This window comes from Lissotriton helveticus, chromosome 1_2 (assembly GCF_964261635.1).
Source record: "Lissotriton helveticus chromosome 1_2, aLisHel1.1, whole genome shotgun sequence".
Taxonomy (NCBI): Eukaryota; Metazoa; Chordata; class Amphibia; order Caudata; family Salamandridae; genus Lissotriton; species Lissotriton helveticus.
In genome coordinates this window covers 6,494,403-6,508,326 of record NC_136058.1, presented here as the reverse complement: position 1 = coordinate 6,508,326, position 13,924 = coordinate 6,494,403, and the positions used below count along the sequence as shown (strand labels likewise).

The window sequence follows — 13,924 nt, the reverse complement described above, 5'->3', positions numbered from 1 at the left end:
AGAGGCGGGAAGGCCCACATCATTTATATCAATATGAGTATCCTTACTCAACTCATTTCAACAACCAGTACAGTGTCCCTATTTCAAATAGGTTTGATGCCCTATATGGACAGGGAGGCCTGGAGGGGGGTTGATTGACTACCTGTAACACCAATTTTGTCTGATTACATCGACTACATACAACATGATATAGGCCCAGGTAAAGAGGTTAACACAAATGCGTTGCATGAATCCATTCCCGTTGAAAAACCTGAACTAAATAACCTCAGAGATCAAGAAAAGGGATCCCCACCAGAGGTCGCACTATCACTAGCCCGGCTAAATCCAACCACTGTCTTATTAAATGACCATAGTCCTGTTCCCACTCATGAAGACCAAACCTATAACATCACGGAAGAGCAGGTAGTCACACGTACAGAACCACCCTACGCTAACCTACCTGAGAAGGTAAACACAGACATAGACACCAAAATATTGTGCTCATTAATACCCTGCAGTGCAAGCTTAGTCTCTTGGAATATTGCAGGGCTGGCTGATAAAGATTGCGACACCACTTGGCTGTCTTTTGTCAAGCAACATGCTGTGATATGCCTCCAAGAAACATGGCTGGTGGAAAAAAATGTTTATATTGAGGGGTATCAAAGTTTTTTCACACCAGCCGAACCATCGAGTAGTGGAAGAGCAAAGGGGGGGTCTGGCAATCTACGTTAATTTGGCACTCACTTGTCAAACAGTCAAGCGTCATTCTGGCAACAGAAATATCCAAGTTCTAGAGCTAAAGAGGGGCAAAAACACCCCGACTTTGATCAACTTTTATAATGCAGTAAATCAGAGTGGAGAGTGCAACTTATTGTCCTTTTGAGAGATAATGCGGGAAATCTGCCGCGCCAAATACTGATCGCAGGTGATTTTAATACCCGTCCCTGTGGGAACCCAGGAGTGACTGTTATCGAACAATTGGGATGTAATAGCCTGAAAGGCTTTCACTTCTATCATTCTCAGGGTGGAACACAACTAAATACCCTGATGAATGAAAATAATTTATTTACAGCCATGACTATGGTGGCGGAGCAAACCCTTCACCCCGTCCCCACGTATAAAGGCCACACAAATGGGTCATATATAGATCACATCTTATTATCTGCTGATCTTGCCAATATCGTCTTGGACTTCTCCATCCAAATGAACATTCATAGTGACCACAACCCTATCTGCATTAAACTGGGTGGGGGAATTTTTGAACAGCGTAAGCCACGTGAAGCTAGTGGGACTTTAAAGTGTATAAATGGAAAACGTCGCCTAAAATGGACAATGGTGAACTGTGAAAATTTGTACACCTCAATTAATAACCTGTGCAGTTCTGAACTTTCTCTCTGTGTGTCACTCGCATCATCATCACAACAAATCTTGGCTGCATTTGAGGGTGTTGTATTAACAGTAGGGTCATTGTTAATGGTACCAGTTAAAGGGAATGCTGGCAGAAACCCGAAATGGTTTGACAACTCCTGCTCTAAGGCCAGCCGAGACCTCAAGATGGCCCTGAAAACAAAACCCTGAGACTCGGTTCTTATTAAGGCCATGCACGCCAGGTATAAAAAGTCCCTTGCTATACGAAAGAAAGAGGTACAGAAAAGTGTTTGGGAGACCCTCCTAGATCCTAAAACATTGGGAAACAGCGCCAAGTTCTGGGAAATTATAAATAAACCTCTGTTTGATCACCCAAGTAATTCTGTTTTTGGCACAAATATCCCAGAGGAGGAGTGGGTCAACCATTTTAGTTCGATTTTTAAAAGTAATGAGTCACAAGCAGAATATAGTTTTGTTGCTCCTAAGAAAAACTTTCTGCTCTTTTCAATTAATGAGGTTGAAAAAGGGATCCAAGGGCTAACAAGTAACAAGGCCCCAGGACCAGATGGACTCCCTCCGGACCTCTTTAAATCTTGCACATCGCTATGGGCGCCTGTCCTTACCGCTGTTCTTAATGCGGCAGCGGTTTCTGGCTGCCCAAAGTCGTGGGGGGTCTCCACCATCGTACCCGTGTTTAAGAAAGGAGACCGTAATAGCACTCTCTACTACAGACCAATATCTTTAATTAATTCCGTGGTCAAAGTAGTGGGGGGGAGTAATCTTAAACAGGTTAGTTGCATGGGCAGATGAAAATAAAGTAATATCCCCAATTCAATATGGTTTCAGGCCTGGTCACTCTACGGTCACCCAGTGTTTGAACCTGTATATGATCATAGGGAAATACACCATGGCCCGCCAAGGTACAATTCACATGGCGTTCATGGACCTATCGTCGGCTTTCGACTGCGTAAACCGTGGAAGGCTCTGGGACGCCATGGCTAAAATGGGTGTAGAGCAGAACCTAATTAACTTGTTAGCAGATATGCATTCTGACACGAGAGCAAATGTCCGGTACACACAAGATCTAAAAGTGACAAAAGACTTTGGAGTGCATCGGGGTGTCCGGCAAGGGTGCATTTTAGCCCCGTTCCTCTTCAATATATATATAAATGATCTGGAAGAGCATCTCTTAAATACAGGAGCAGATTACCCTTACGTCGGCGGAAAGGTCTGCCGGTTCTGCTTTACGCGGATGACGCAGTCCTGTTATCCAGGACTGTAATTGGTCTTCAAACATTGTTAAATTCCTTTCTTGCTTTCATGAAGTCTCGAGACTTGAGCATCAATAACTCCAAATCCTTCGTAATGAAGGTTGGCCAAGGTAATAAAAAGCCAAACTACGTAAATGTTAACGGGGAACAAATCCCAGTAACAAAAACATTTTCTTATCTCGGAGTCCTGTTCGACTACCAACTGAACTGGGGACCCGCGGTGCAGAAGAAAAAGGGGGAGGTAACCCGGGCAAACGCAGCAATACTTGACTTTGCAAGAAAAATGGGCAATAGTCCAGTTACTGCACTGCTCCAAGTTTACCAGGCCAAGAGCGTTGCTACTGCATGCTATGGCAGCGAGTTATGGGGGTATGCCTCATTAGGAGCCCTGGAGGTAGTAGAAAACAACTTTCTAAAACAGGTATTGAGGGTTCCAAGGGGAACAGCAAACTTTTCTGTACATGAAGAGTTGGGTATGCCTTACCTATGTGACAAGATAGCCGATAACCCTTTACTTTGCTGGCTAAATTGCTGGTTAAACAGTGATTTTTACCCAGCAAATTTTGAGGGAAGCATTAACATGGGAAAATAGGCTTAAAGTTCCCTGGATTAAGTACCTAAGTAAGTGTTTTACTGAACTAGGGCGCCCCAAACTCTTTTCAACCCCAGAATCCATTACGAAATTGGATGTCATTAATGTGAAGATCTTTATTACATCCAGGTATTTAGCCCGGGAGGATGGCGAACTAAAGAAAGGAAGTGTACGGAAACATGTGCTACTAAAAACCTCTTTGCACATGGAACCATATCTGTCATGGCCCATGTCAGGTTACGACCGTTTCCTGCTGAAGAGGTTTCGCCTGGACTTATTTCACCTATTACTGGCCGTGCCTAAGGGGACCCACCGCGGTCAAGTGTTGCCGGCTTGCGGCTGCGACGAAAAGTCTCCGCAAGGCCAGGCACACTTTCTCTTTATCTGCCCCATCTACATTGTACCACGGAGGCTATACTTAAAACCTTGCCTCAAAAAATTGAATTTTGCACAAATCAGACCCGCACTTTACTACCTTCAGCTGTTAAGTTGTGATTGCACTTTATTTGTATGCAGCTTTTTAAAATTAGCACTTAAATTTAGGAAAAGCATGGAGGGGTAACAGTGCTACTGATAGATTATTTTTAGCTAATAATAACTTTTTATATTTTTATAGTATATTCCGCTTGTGACTTTCTTGTTTTATTTTGCTTTTAAAATCTTTTTGACTGTATGTGTAAATGTATGTCTAATGAAATATGCTTTTATGGTTGTTACTATTAATAACCGAATAAAGTTATTTGACTTGACTTGACATAAAGAGAGCTCCCTCGAGGGCCTTCTGCTCTTCATAACCGCTCAGCCGCACCAGCTATCATTAGCACCCATTAGGGAGGCGGGCCCTGCATGCACCTTTTCCCCCAGGAGCCTCCAGGCGTCACCTCTTCGTACATGACCAGGCAGCTCACACAAGCTGCGGTCCACCTCTCAGCCGGATGCAGGGGCTCACTCATTACCACCAAAGGCCGCAGCGCAAGGGGAGCCTGGCTCTTCCATGCTGTTACTATGGGTGAATGCCCTTTGTCTATAAGCCGATATCATTGTGTGTTTATCTATTTATTAGTAGGTACGAACTGCATAGCTCAATAAGAAAGAAAAAGTTAATTAGCATACTTCTGATGGGAAGGCAGTAATCAGTAACTTGGTTTCAACAAAAACCTGGTCAGGGTTGGTATAACAATTCAAAGTCATGGCACATGAAATATTGACATTTTATGCCCCTTTGAATACATGTGGAAATAAAAGCAAAACCCTGCTTTCAACCATTGCAATGCCAACCACGCATGAAAAGTGGAAATCATCCACACTTTGGGAAATCCGCTGCTAGCAGTTAATGGAGCAATTGCAATGCTGTACACATACCTGAAAATATCGATTTGAATTCAAACAACAAATGCTGTTTTAAGAGCTCGCATCTGAGGTTTCCGCTTTTTAATTACCATTGATAAAGCAACATCAAACAAGGGAGAAAGCTAGAAAATACACTCCCTTGACATGCTGAAAGAAAAATCAAAAAGTAATTACCTAAAAGTAAGCTATGGAAGGATACAAATAATCTAGTCAAAAGTCATGAGAACATCTTCCAGGAGATGGTATGATTAAACAAGCATTTGCAATGCAATAAGTCTCGCATTACCGAAAGTTTGAGCTATTGCATTATTATTAGGGGTGGGCGGAATTTGCCTAGTCGCGCTACTCAAAGCTCCGCGAAACGGTAAAAATTCTCTGTAAGCACGCAAATGTTCTGAGAACACGCGGAATTGCTTGTTCCGCCCATTCGCAATGTTTTTTTCCTGTTTGCGAACGCTGTTTGCGTGCTCAGGGAGAAATATCTTGCGAACATGCATTTTTAAAGCGCGAATAAGCAAAATACTTCAGCGGATCGCGGACTTTTTGGCAATTCCGTGTTCTCCACAGAACGCAAAATTACCCAAATTCCACGAGCGGGATGGAATTTGCTACCCACGCCTAATTATTTTTTGCAATGCCAATAGCTCAAACTTTCAGAAATGCAAGACCTATTGCATTGCAAATGCTTGTTTAATTGTGATCATACCTCGGGATTCCATGATGTTCTTCAGCAGGCCAGCGGCCTGTAGAAAAGGTCCTAATATGTTCCCCCTCCAGATAACGGCATGGATGGATGCTGCATTTGGACGTGACAGGGTGTGCAAGCGAGGAGTCAAGAGATGGCCAGAGTTGGCCAACCAAAAGAATCACCTTGTGATGTCCGCCGAGAGGGAACCAAGCCCCAAAAGGAGAGACAGATGCATAATATTAACCAACCAGAGAAAAGGTATATTAAAATGCAGCCCAACTAACCAACCAAAAGTGGTGGGCGTGTCCAAAGAACCCGATAGCTCATATACCGAATACTGCATGAAGTGCGCAGGAGCCCTGCTGAGAAAATTTCCAGATCCAGTCTGGGGAAATACTAATGGTGAGGAATTGAAGTATCATCAGAAACTATATCCTTAACATGTTTATCTGTACCCATACACAACAGCACTCCTCATTTGGTTTATAAACCATTTAATAGCACTAGGCACAAATATGTTGGCTGTAAATAATATAAACTTGAAATAGTAATCATGACATCATACTATAAAATGAATATTTTATGAAAAGTCACTGATGTAACACACCTGGTTAGCATGATATCCTGCATGACAAAAAATAAACCTTCATTTTACAAATTTAGACCACTTGAAATAAAAATAGACCCAAATATTTCCTGCAACGTTATTGCTTCAAAAGTGTAACTAACCAGCTTACAAAAAATAATTCTCGCTTTCAAGATCAATCTTGAGTTTCACAGCAGATCCATCATGGTTGAGTGTAACTTTGCCAGTTATCATCTTTAGTAGAATATCAAATGTGCCACAAAGTTTGTTCACTTTGGGAATAGAAAACAGATAGGTCAGGGGAACATAAACTTTATTTTTTCGCATATGTGGCTCAAGTCCTCTTTTCTGGATGCTGCCTTCTGCCTCTGTAGGAATATCATTTTTAGACCATTCATTTCCAAGTCCATGTGTCAAATATTTGTGATCAGAATCAAACTGTAGACCATGACCTTCTTTAGCCTCAAGCTGCATATTGTTCCAAAGAAGTCTCTTAATTCTATGCACTTGGTACATAGTTTCATTAATTACTGCAATCTGAAGATATTTCTCATCACGGAGGCTTGGGTACACTATTTTGAAAACCTTTGAAAGATAAAATAAATATTTTACTAATTGGTAAATGCAACATGTAACAGAGGCTTTTTACATACAACCTGTGATTCATCACTTACAAGAAGAACAAGGTAACTTCACTATGACACTGTGAAATGTAATTTAATACAATATACTCAAACACTGTAGCTAAAAGTAAAAGGTCTGGGAATCGGATGTTAGCGCATAGTGAGCTATAAACATTAAGACATGTTTGCGACTTCAGAATGAAGATATTGTTGTCTCCTAAAGCTTTCTGTTTTAAAATGTAGATAAGTGTTTGACAATGTATTTGTTGTGGTGCTAAAACCATAAGTAATATGTGCTTCTCTTCCAGGGGATACTCATCAATAGTCATAAGCACTGAATAATCCCCGCCAACGTGTGGGATCCCGGCGCATATAGAACTATCCATACATATACATACAAACATACATATATATATACACATACATACATATATATATACACACACATATACATATGTGTGTGTTTGCGTGAACAAAAAGTGCCCAGAACTACTACAACATACATATATAAATGTATATAATAACCATAAATATGCAGCCTAACATATTTCCATAGGGCAACATGCCAAAATTACATATGTTTGTCTTGCATAAAAAGTAGTATTACACATAAATACTGTAATAGAAAACATACACTGTAATAGTGTCACAAAGAAAACCTTTATTTTCATAGAGAAAAGCAGGTAATATAAGGCATTTGGCCTAAAGGCTGCATAGGTGAATAAATATCACAGTACAGTAAAAACTGGCACCTGGCCTTTAAGGCTTCCAAGAACTTGGATACCGTGCCTTTAAAACCTCCATCCCATCGTGCACCTCAGGTGACAGTTAGGTCAGTTATTTTTTCCAGCTCCTTCTGTGAGGATCCTGGAGCTTGAGCTTGACAGTTTTTGATTCTAGTCTGTTTTTTTCTCTCTTTATTCAACAATTTTTGATTGCTGGGTGATATTTATTACCTTTTCTGACAGTTTTATTATATTTTTTCTGTCAGAATACCAGCATTATTCCACAAATGTCCATCTTGTGGAAAAAATATGGCTAAATCTGATCCACACTCTGTGTGCATCGTTTGTCTACCTTTCTCTCATAAACCTGACACTTGTAATTATTGTCAGCAGTTTTCTAAACGGACTCTTAGAGACAGAGAAAAGATTAGACTTCATGCCATGCTGGACAGAAGTAAAAGTCATCGTAAAAGTGGCCCTCGGAGTAACCAAGGCCCTTCTCTTCAGGAACATCGAAAATGGCAAAGATCTACCTCTCCAAAGTCCAGGAAGAGACAGATTCCTGATTGCTCGCCGTCGAGATCGCCATCGAAGCATCCGAGACACTCTTCAGCATCGAGGGACAGATCGCCGTCGAGACGACGACATTCTTCGTCGCACAAAAGTAAGTCGACGTCGAGACATACTTCGGGCTCGAAGTATACTGGTCCCGAGAGACCTGTTAAACACCAGTCGACGTTGAGACATCCGTCGACAGCGTGGAACACTCCGCCACTTTCGAGGAGGTTGCGTCGAGGAGTTAGTCGGCGAAGAAGCACGCAAGTCGTTCAACGTCAAAATCTCCAGCTCGACGTGCGGGCGTTTGACGTCGAGATCGGTGAGACGAGAATCATCCAGCATCTCGCCGCCGAGGAAGTCGACGTCGAAGTCGGCGCTGACGGTGTCATCCAGACATCGGTCGACATCGAGGGACAAAGATCCTGTGGCAGTTTCTGAGGGAGTTGCAGAGGGGGAGAGATAGACGTCGAGGTCACGACGGTCGACGTCGAGGAGAGCTTCATCGTCCCTGGGCCTTAACATCGTCCAAATTTCACCGGTGGGCTCTCCGGTGCCACCAAAGTAGTCACATCCTTTTAACCTTTCACCTACATGGTTAGAAGGGATTGAAGATTCGGTAAAGGGGGGTGCGGATCATGGAAGTCCGGATTCGGATTATTCTCATACCTACTCGCCATGACGAGTTACCAGAAGTCCTCCTCCGACCACTTCGAGGGTTTCTCCAAAATTAACCCCGAGAAGATCAAGATGTCCTGTCTCCCGCCATATAAAATCTCGGGAGTGATCTCATTTACATCACACTTCCTCTCCCAGGAGGAGACGAAGATATCCAACGTGGTCGACATCCACTCTATCAGGAATTACTCTCCTACTTTGTCAACAACTCCACCTTCCAGAGTTTCCCCTATTGATGACATAGGGACTTTTAATGATGTTCTCTGCAGGGGGGCCAAGAAGTTTGGCATTACTATGTCAGCTCCTACAGTCTCAACATCTATTATTTTTGAAACTCTACATCATCGAACATCTTCCAGACCTCTACTGCCACTGGCCCCATAGAGCCTGCGATGCAAACTTTCCTAACCCTAGCCAGAGTAGGTTCTGTGGGATGTATGTCGTTACAACGCATGCTATTAAAACGCATGCCTTTACGACGCAAGTTTTACAACGCAAGTCTTTACAACGACTTGCGATGGGGGGCGCTGGATAGTGAATAGTTTAATTTACTATTTCAACTCCAGTCCCCGTGGATGGTAGGGAAGGTGTTGGATAGTAAATTAAAACTATTCCCTATCCTAGAGCGCCCCCCAACGCAAGTCGTTGTAATGACTTGCGTTGTAATGGTTGCGTCCTAATGGTAGCGCGTTGTAACAGTTGCGTTGTAAAGGATGTTTCCCGGTTCTGTGCCATCTTGTATTGCCAAAAAATACAAGGCTCTGGCTCAAGATCCTCTTTTTCTGTGCTCAGACCCCCCCCCAGACTCAGTTTTTGTGGCAGCGGCCAGAAAAGCACACTCTGCGGCATCTTCTTCTTCATGTCCTCTCGATAAAGACAGCAAGAATATGGACTCTCTGCGGAAGAGGATGTGTAATACCTCAGCCTCTGTGATGAAAGTAACCAGCGCCACAGCTCTGTTAGGGAGGTGTGATAGATCTCTCTGGGACTCCCAAACTAGGTTCACAGAAAAACTCCCGAAAGAAGACCAGCAGGACTTTCAAGAGATACTGCACGAAGGTGGCTTGGTAGCTAACCAGGTGATTAGCGCGGCTACAGACGCATCGGATCTGGCCGCCCACGGTTATTCCTACGGTATCTGTTCCAGGCGATCAGCTTGGCTACACCTCACAGGCCTGAAGCTGGAAGCTCAGCGGAGGATTGTCAACCTTCCGTTTAATGGCTCCTCATTATTCGGTGCGCATGCAGATGATGAGATGGCCAAGATGAAGACGGAGTTGGATACCGTGAAGGCGGTTGGTCTTGAGAAATGTAAGGTATTCAGAAAACGCTTCCGCCCCTATGACAAGCGTTCTTCCCAACAGAGTGTTCAAACCCCTCAGTGGTCATCACAAAATCAGCAACAGCAGAGGTCTGAGTTCAGGCAGTGACGACCTGGCAGAGGCGGGGGAAACAATAGGCAGCAGACTTCAGCGACCAAACAGCCAGCCAAGCAAGGAGCAGAAGCTTCCCCCGGGCTTGTTACCCACTCCGGTAGGAGGAAGTATCAGCTTTTTTCTGGAAGAGTGGAAATCCATAACGAACGACAAAAAGGTATTGTTCAAGATGGATACTTGCGGAGGTTCAAAGCCCCACCTCCATCAATTCCCCTAAAAGCAAATCCAATCATCACCTCCTACTGTTACAGCAAGAGGCGGACAGTTTACTACAAAAAAACGCCATAGAGAAGGTCCGGCAAGTGAATACAGACCGATTCTTGACCTACGGCTCTTGAACAGGTTCATCTGCAAGGAGAAGTTTCGGATGCTGGCCCTACACCAGATCTGTCCACTTCTACATCAGGGAGACTGAATGTGTGCTATAGACTTGCAAGACGCCTACTTCCATATTCCGGTGTCCAGGGGGCATCGCAAATTTCTCCGTTTCCAAGTAGGCCGTCAAAACTTTAAATTTCGAGTTCTTCCGTTCAGGCTCAAGTCAGCTCCTCGAACGTTCTCCAAGTATATGGCGGTGGCGGCAGCTTTTCTACGGAAGCGCAAGATCTTCATTTACCCCGATCTGGACGATTGGCTCCTGAAGAGTGCCACCCCATCTCTACTTCAGAACCATCTCAGCTACTGTCTTCAGCTGTTGCACACGTTGGGGCTTCAGGTCAACTTCAAAAAGTCGGTTCTCAAACTGAACCAGAGGATCCATTACCTGGGCGCCTCTCTGGATACCGTGAAGGCAAGCGTGTGACCTTCGGAGCAGAGATTGTCATCGATCAGGATCAAAGGGCGCGATCTCCCCAGTGCAAGTAATCTCACAGTCAGACAGGTCTCGTCACTGTTGGGTTCCATGGCCTCTTGCGTGTTCATTGTACCCAATGCGAGATTGAACATGCGTCCTCTGCAGCAGTCTCTGGAAAACCAGTGGATGCAAGTTTCGGTCGCTGGGAGGACCGTGTGACTCTGCCTCAGTCTGCCAAGGACTCATCAGATGATGGATGAAAAGGTCACATCTGCTGAAAGGAGTTCCATTTCAGGACATTCCCACTTAGACCATAGTCACAGATGCCTCCCTGCAAGGTTGGGGAGAACACATGGGGTCTCTTCAAGTGCAAGGTCTCTGGTCAGAGACGGAACGAGGATACCACATCAAATTCCTCGAGTTATGAGCTGTTCACCTGGCTCTCGAGTCTCTGTATCCTTCTCTCAAGTCCAACTCTCTCTTAGTTCAGACAGACAACACCACAACGGTGCATTATCTAAACAAGCAGGGGGGCACCAGGTCGAGAACTCTCTCTCTGGAGGCACGGACCATTTGGAAATGGCTTCTCGCAAGAGGTCTCAACATCGTGGCCATTCATCTTCCGGGTTCCATGAACACCCAAGCAGATTCACTCAGCAGGGACTTCGTAGAAGCACACGACTGGGTGCTAAAAGCCGAAGTCACTCAAGACATCTTTCAACAATGGGGAGTCCCAGACATCGACCTCTTCCCAGATGCGGCCAACACCAAATGCCCAGTTTTCGCGTCCAGGTTTCCCAAACCAGGGTTCCAAGGGAATTCCCTTTTGATAAACTGGTCCCAGACATTACTTTACTCCTTTCCACTGCTTCCTCTGATCCCTGAAGTAATCAACAAATTTAACAGGTCCAACACCAGAATGATCCTGATAGCCCCGGAGTGGCCACGCCAATGGTGGTACCCGGCCCTTCTACAATTGTCCGAGGTGCCACACCGCAGGGTGCCTTGCCGCCTGGATTTGTTGTCCAAGAACGAGGGTAGAGTCTTTCATCCCAATCTCTCCTCCCTCAGGTTGACAGCATGACTCCTGAGGTCATTCAGTATGGACACCTAGACTTACCAGCGGATTGTATGTCAATCCTGAAAGAAGCCAAGAGTCCCTCCACTAGAGAATCCTATGCTTGCAAGTGGAAGCGGTTTTACCTGTGGTGCAGGGACAATGCCCATGATCCGGTCAAGGGTCAAAAGCAGGTACTGTTGCCACACTTACTACATTTAGCCAAGTCTGGTTTGCAGTTCTCTTCGATTAAGGTGCACCTAGCTGCTATCACTGCATACAGGAAATGTGCATCTCAAATCTCTTTTTTCAAAATGCCAGTGGTGAAAGATTTCCTTGAAGGGCTAAAAAAGGTTTACCCCCTAGTGAGATCACCATTTCCTCGGGAGCTCAACATAGTCTTTACAAAACTTATGGGTGCTCCTTTGAGCCCATTCACAAGACCTCTCTACAGCATTTATTGTGGAAAACTGCCTTTTTAGTCGCCATCACTTCTGCCTGCAGGGTTAGTTAGATCCAGGCTTTGTGTTGTAGAGAGCCTTATACTGGCTTCCACGCTAACAGGGCGGTTTTAAGAATCCACCCGAGCTTCCTGCCAAAGGTGGTCTCGGATTTCCACATCAATCAGACAATCACTCTACCTACCTTTTTTCCCAATCCCTCTACTCCACCAGAGAGGTCCCTCCATTCTTTGGACCTCAAGAGGGTTTTGAAATTCTATCTTGACAAAACAAAGTCCTTGAGACATACGGACCAGTTGTTTGTTAAATATGGTGTCATAAATACCGGTTCAACAGCCTCTAAGAGGTCCATCTCTAAATGGATTGTTTTGTGCATATCCTTGGCTTACCCACGAGCTAATAAGGTTCTACAGGGTAAACCAAAGCACATTCCACCGGGGGAAGGCTTCTACCACGGCCCTTCTAAGAAATGTGCCTATGTCAGAAATTTGTAAAGCAGCTACTTGGCACTCAGTTATTTTGTAAAGTGGAAAAGCACCGGGCTCAGTGCTACTTCTGAAAAAGGTAGTGCACAAACTATAGATATATTTGATACATCACCAACATTGTAACCATCAATTTAGAAAAATATTTTTATTTTCATTATTTTAGTTTTATAATTTGTTCATATAAAAATACATTTAAAAGCAATGTATACACCATTTACTTCAAAACATGAATGGTTGCACATTGTGCCTTATATTTCATTGATAATTAATAGATAACTTTTAGAATTCACAGTAAATAGCACATTATTCTTCACATTTGATGTCATTCAAAAACAATATGCAGAAAAGATTTGTTGATAAATTGTACAAAAGAAACCACTGGTAGTGATTTTCAGAATACCACCAACGCGTTTCGACAAATGCCTTCTTCAGGATTTTTCTTTTTACCAGTGAATACTAGAAAGTAAGAGAAATATATTATGTAGAGTTTGTGCCTACTGATACAAGATATTCAATACTTCGATAATTAATCCTAAATTGCTGATGTAAACGGGCTATGATTTTAAGACCTTTGAAAATGAACAACACTGTGACCCTACAGGTGAGGTGGGTATCCAATCTTTCTTTCATACAAAAGTGCTCTGTACGAGACATTTACAAAAAGAGTTTTTGTGAATAGTGTGACACACTAAAAATATATATACATCTCTCTGTCAACTTCAGAGTTTGGGAAACAAGTTGACACAATTCATAAATGATGTAGCTCCACTGCTATTAGATTACAAAATTATGATAATATTTCCCTTGAGGGCTGATATCTACATTTCTTATATTGATAAAACTACTGAACAGTAAGTTCCTATGAATAATATTGAATCTAGATTACCTGTATTTTTCTTTTGGAAGATTATAGCCAAACTGGCTCTTCCTCGCTTGAACCAGAGTGTACTATGAATAATCCATTTAATCTGCACAAAACAAAAAATAGGTCGGAAAACATGTATTCACTAAAGTAGTGACCTTCCTAGTGGCGAGTTTGCGAATGTCTTTACGCTCATTTCATATGGCAGTAATTCCAATTACCTGTAATATTCTTTTTGGAGATATTTATCATGCTGGCCCTTCCTTGCCTGTACTGGAATATACTGTAATTGGCCAGTCTGCATCAGTACCAAAACAAAAAGATTGAGAGGCATATCTATGTATGTTTATAGTAACTTGCAATATCATCCTACCACTACTATATTATTCAATTCTTAAATAACCTTGTAGGT

At 43.3% G+C, this 13,924-nt stretch overlaps 1 protein-coding gene across 4 annotated transcripts in view; it reads right to left on the bottom strand.

Annotated features, from left to right (window-relative positions):
- Positions 1 to 5,710: 5,710 nt before the first annotated feature.
- The window catches only part of HENMT1 (HEN methyltransferase 1), a 588,326-nt gene continuing 580,112 nt past the window's right edge, over positions 5,711 to 13,924 (bottom strand). For 3 of the 4 annotated variants that reach the window (XM_078668393.1, XM_078668408.1, XM_078668402.1), the window contains one exon: positions 5,711 to 6,419. In XM_078668393.1, the coding sequence (XP_078524519.1) occupies positions 5,982 to 6,419 (438 nt within the window). In that variant the 3' untranslated portion in view covers positions 5,711 to 5,981. The remainder of the gene's footprint in view (positions 6,420 to 13,924) is intronic. The other variant, XM_078668417.1, reaches the window with a different exon arrangement.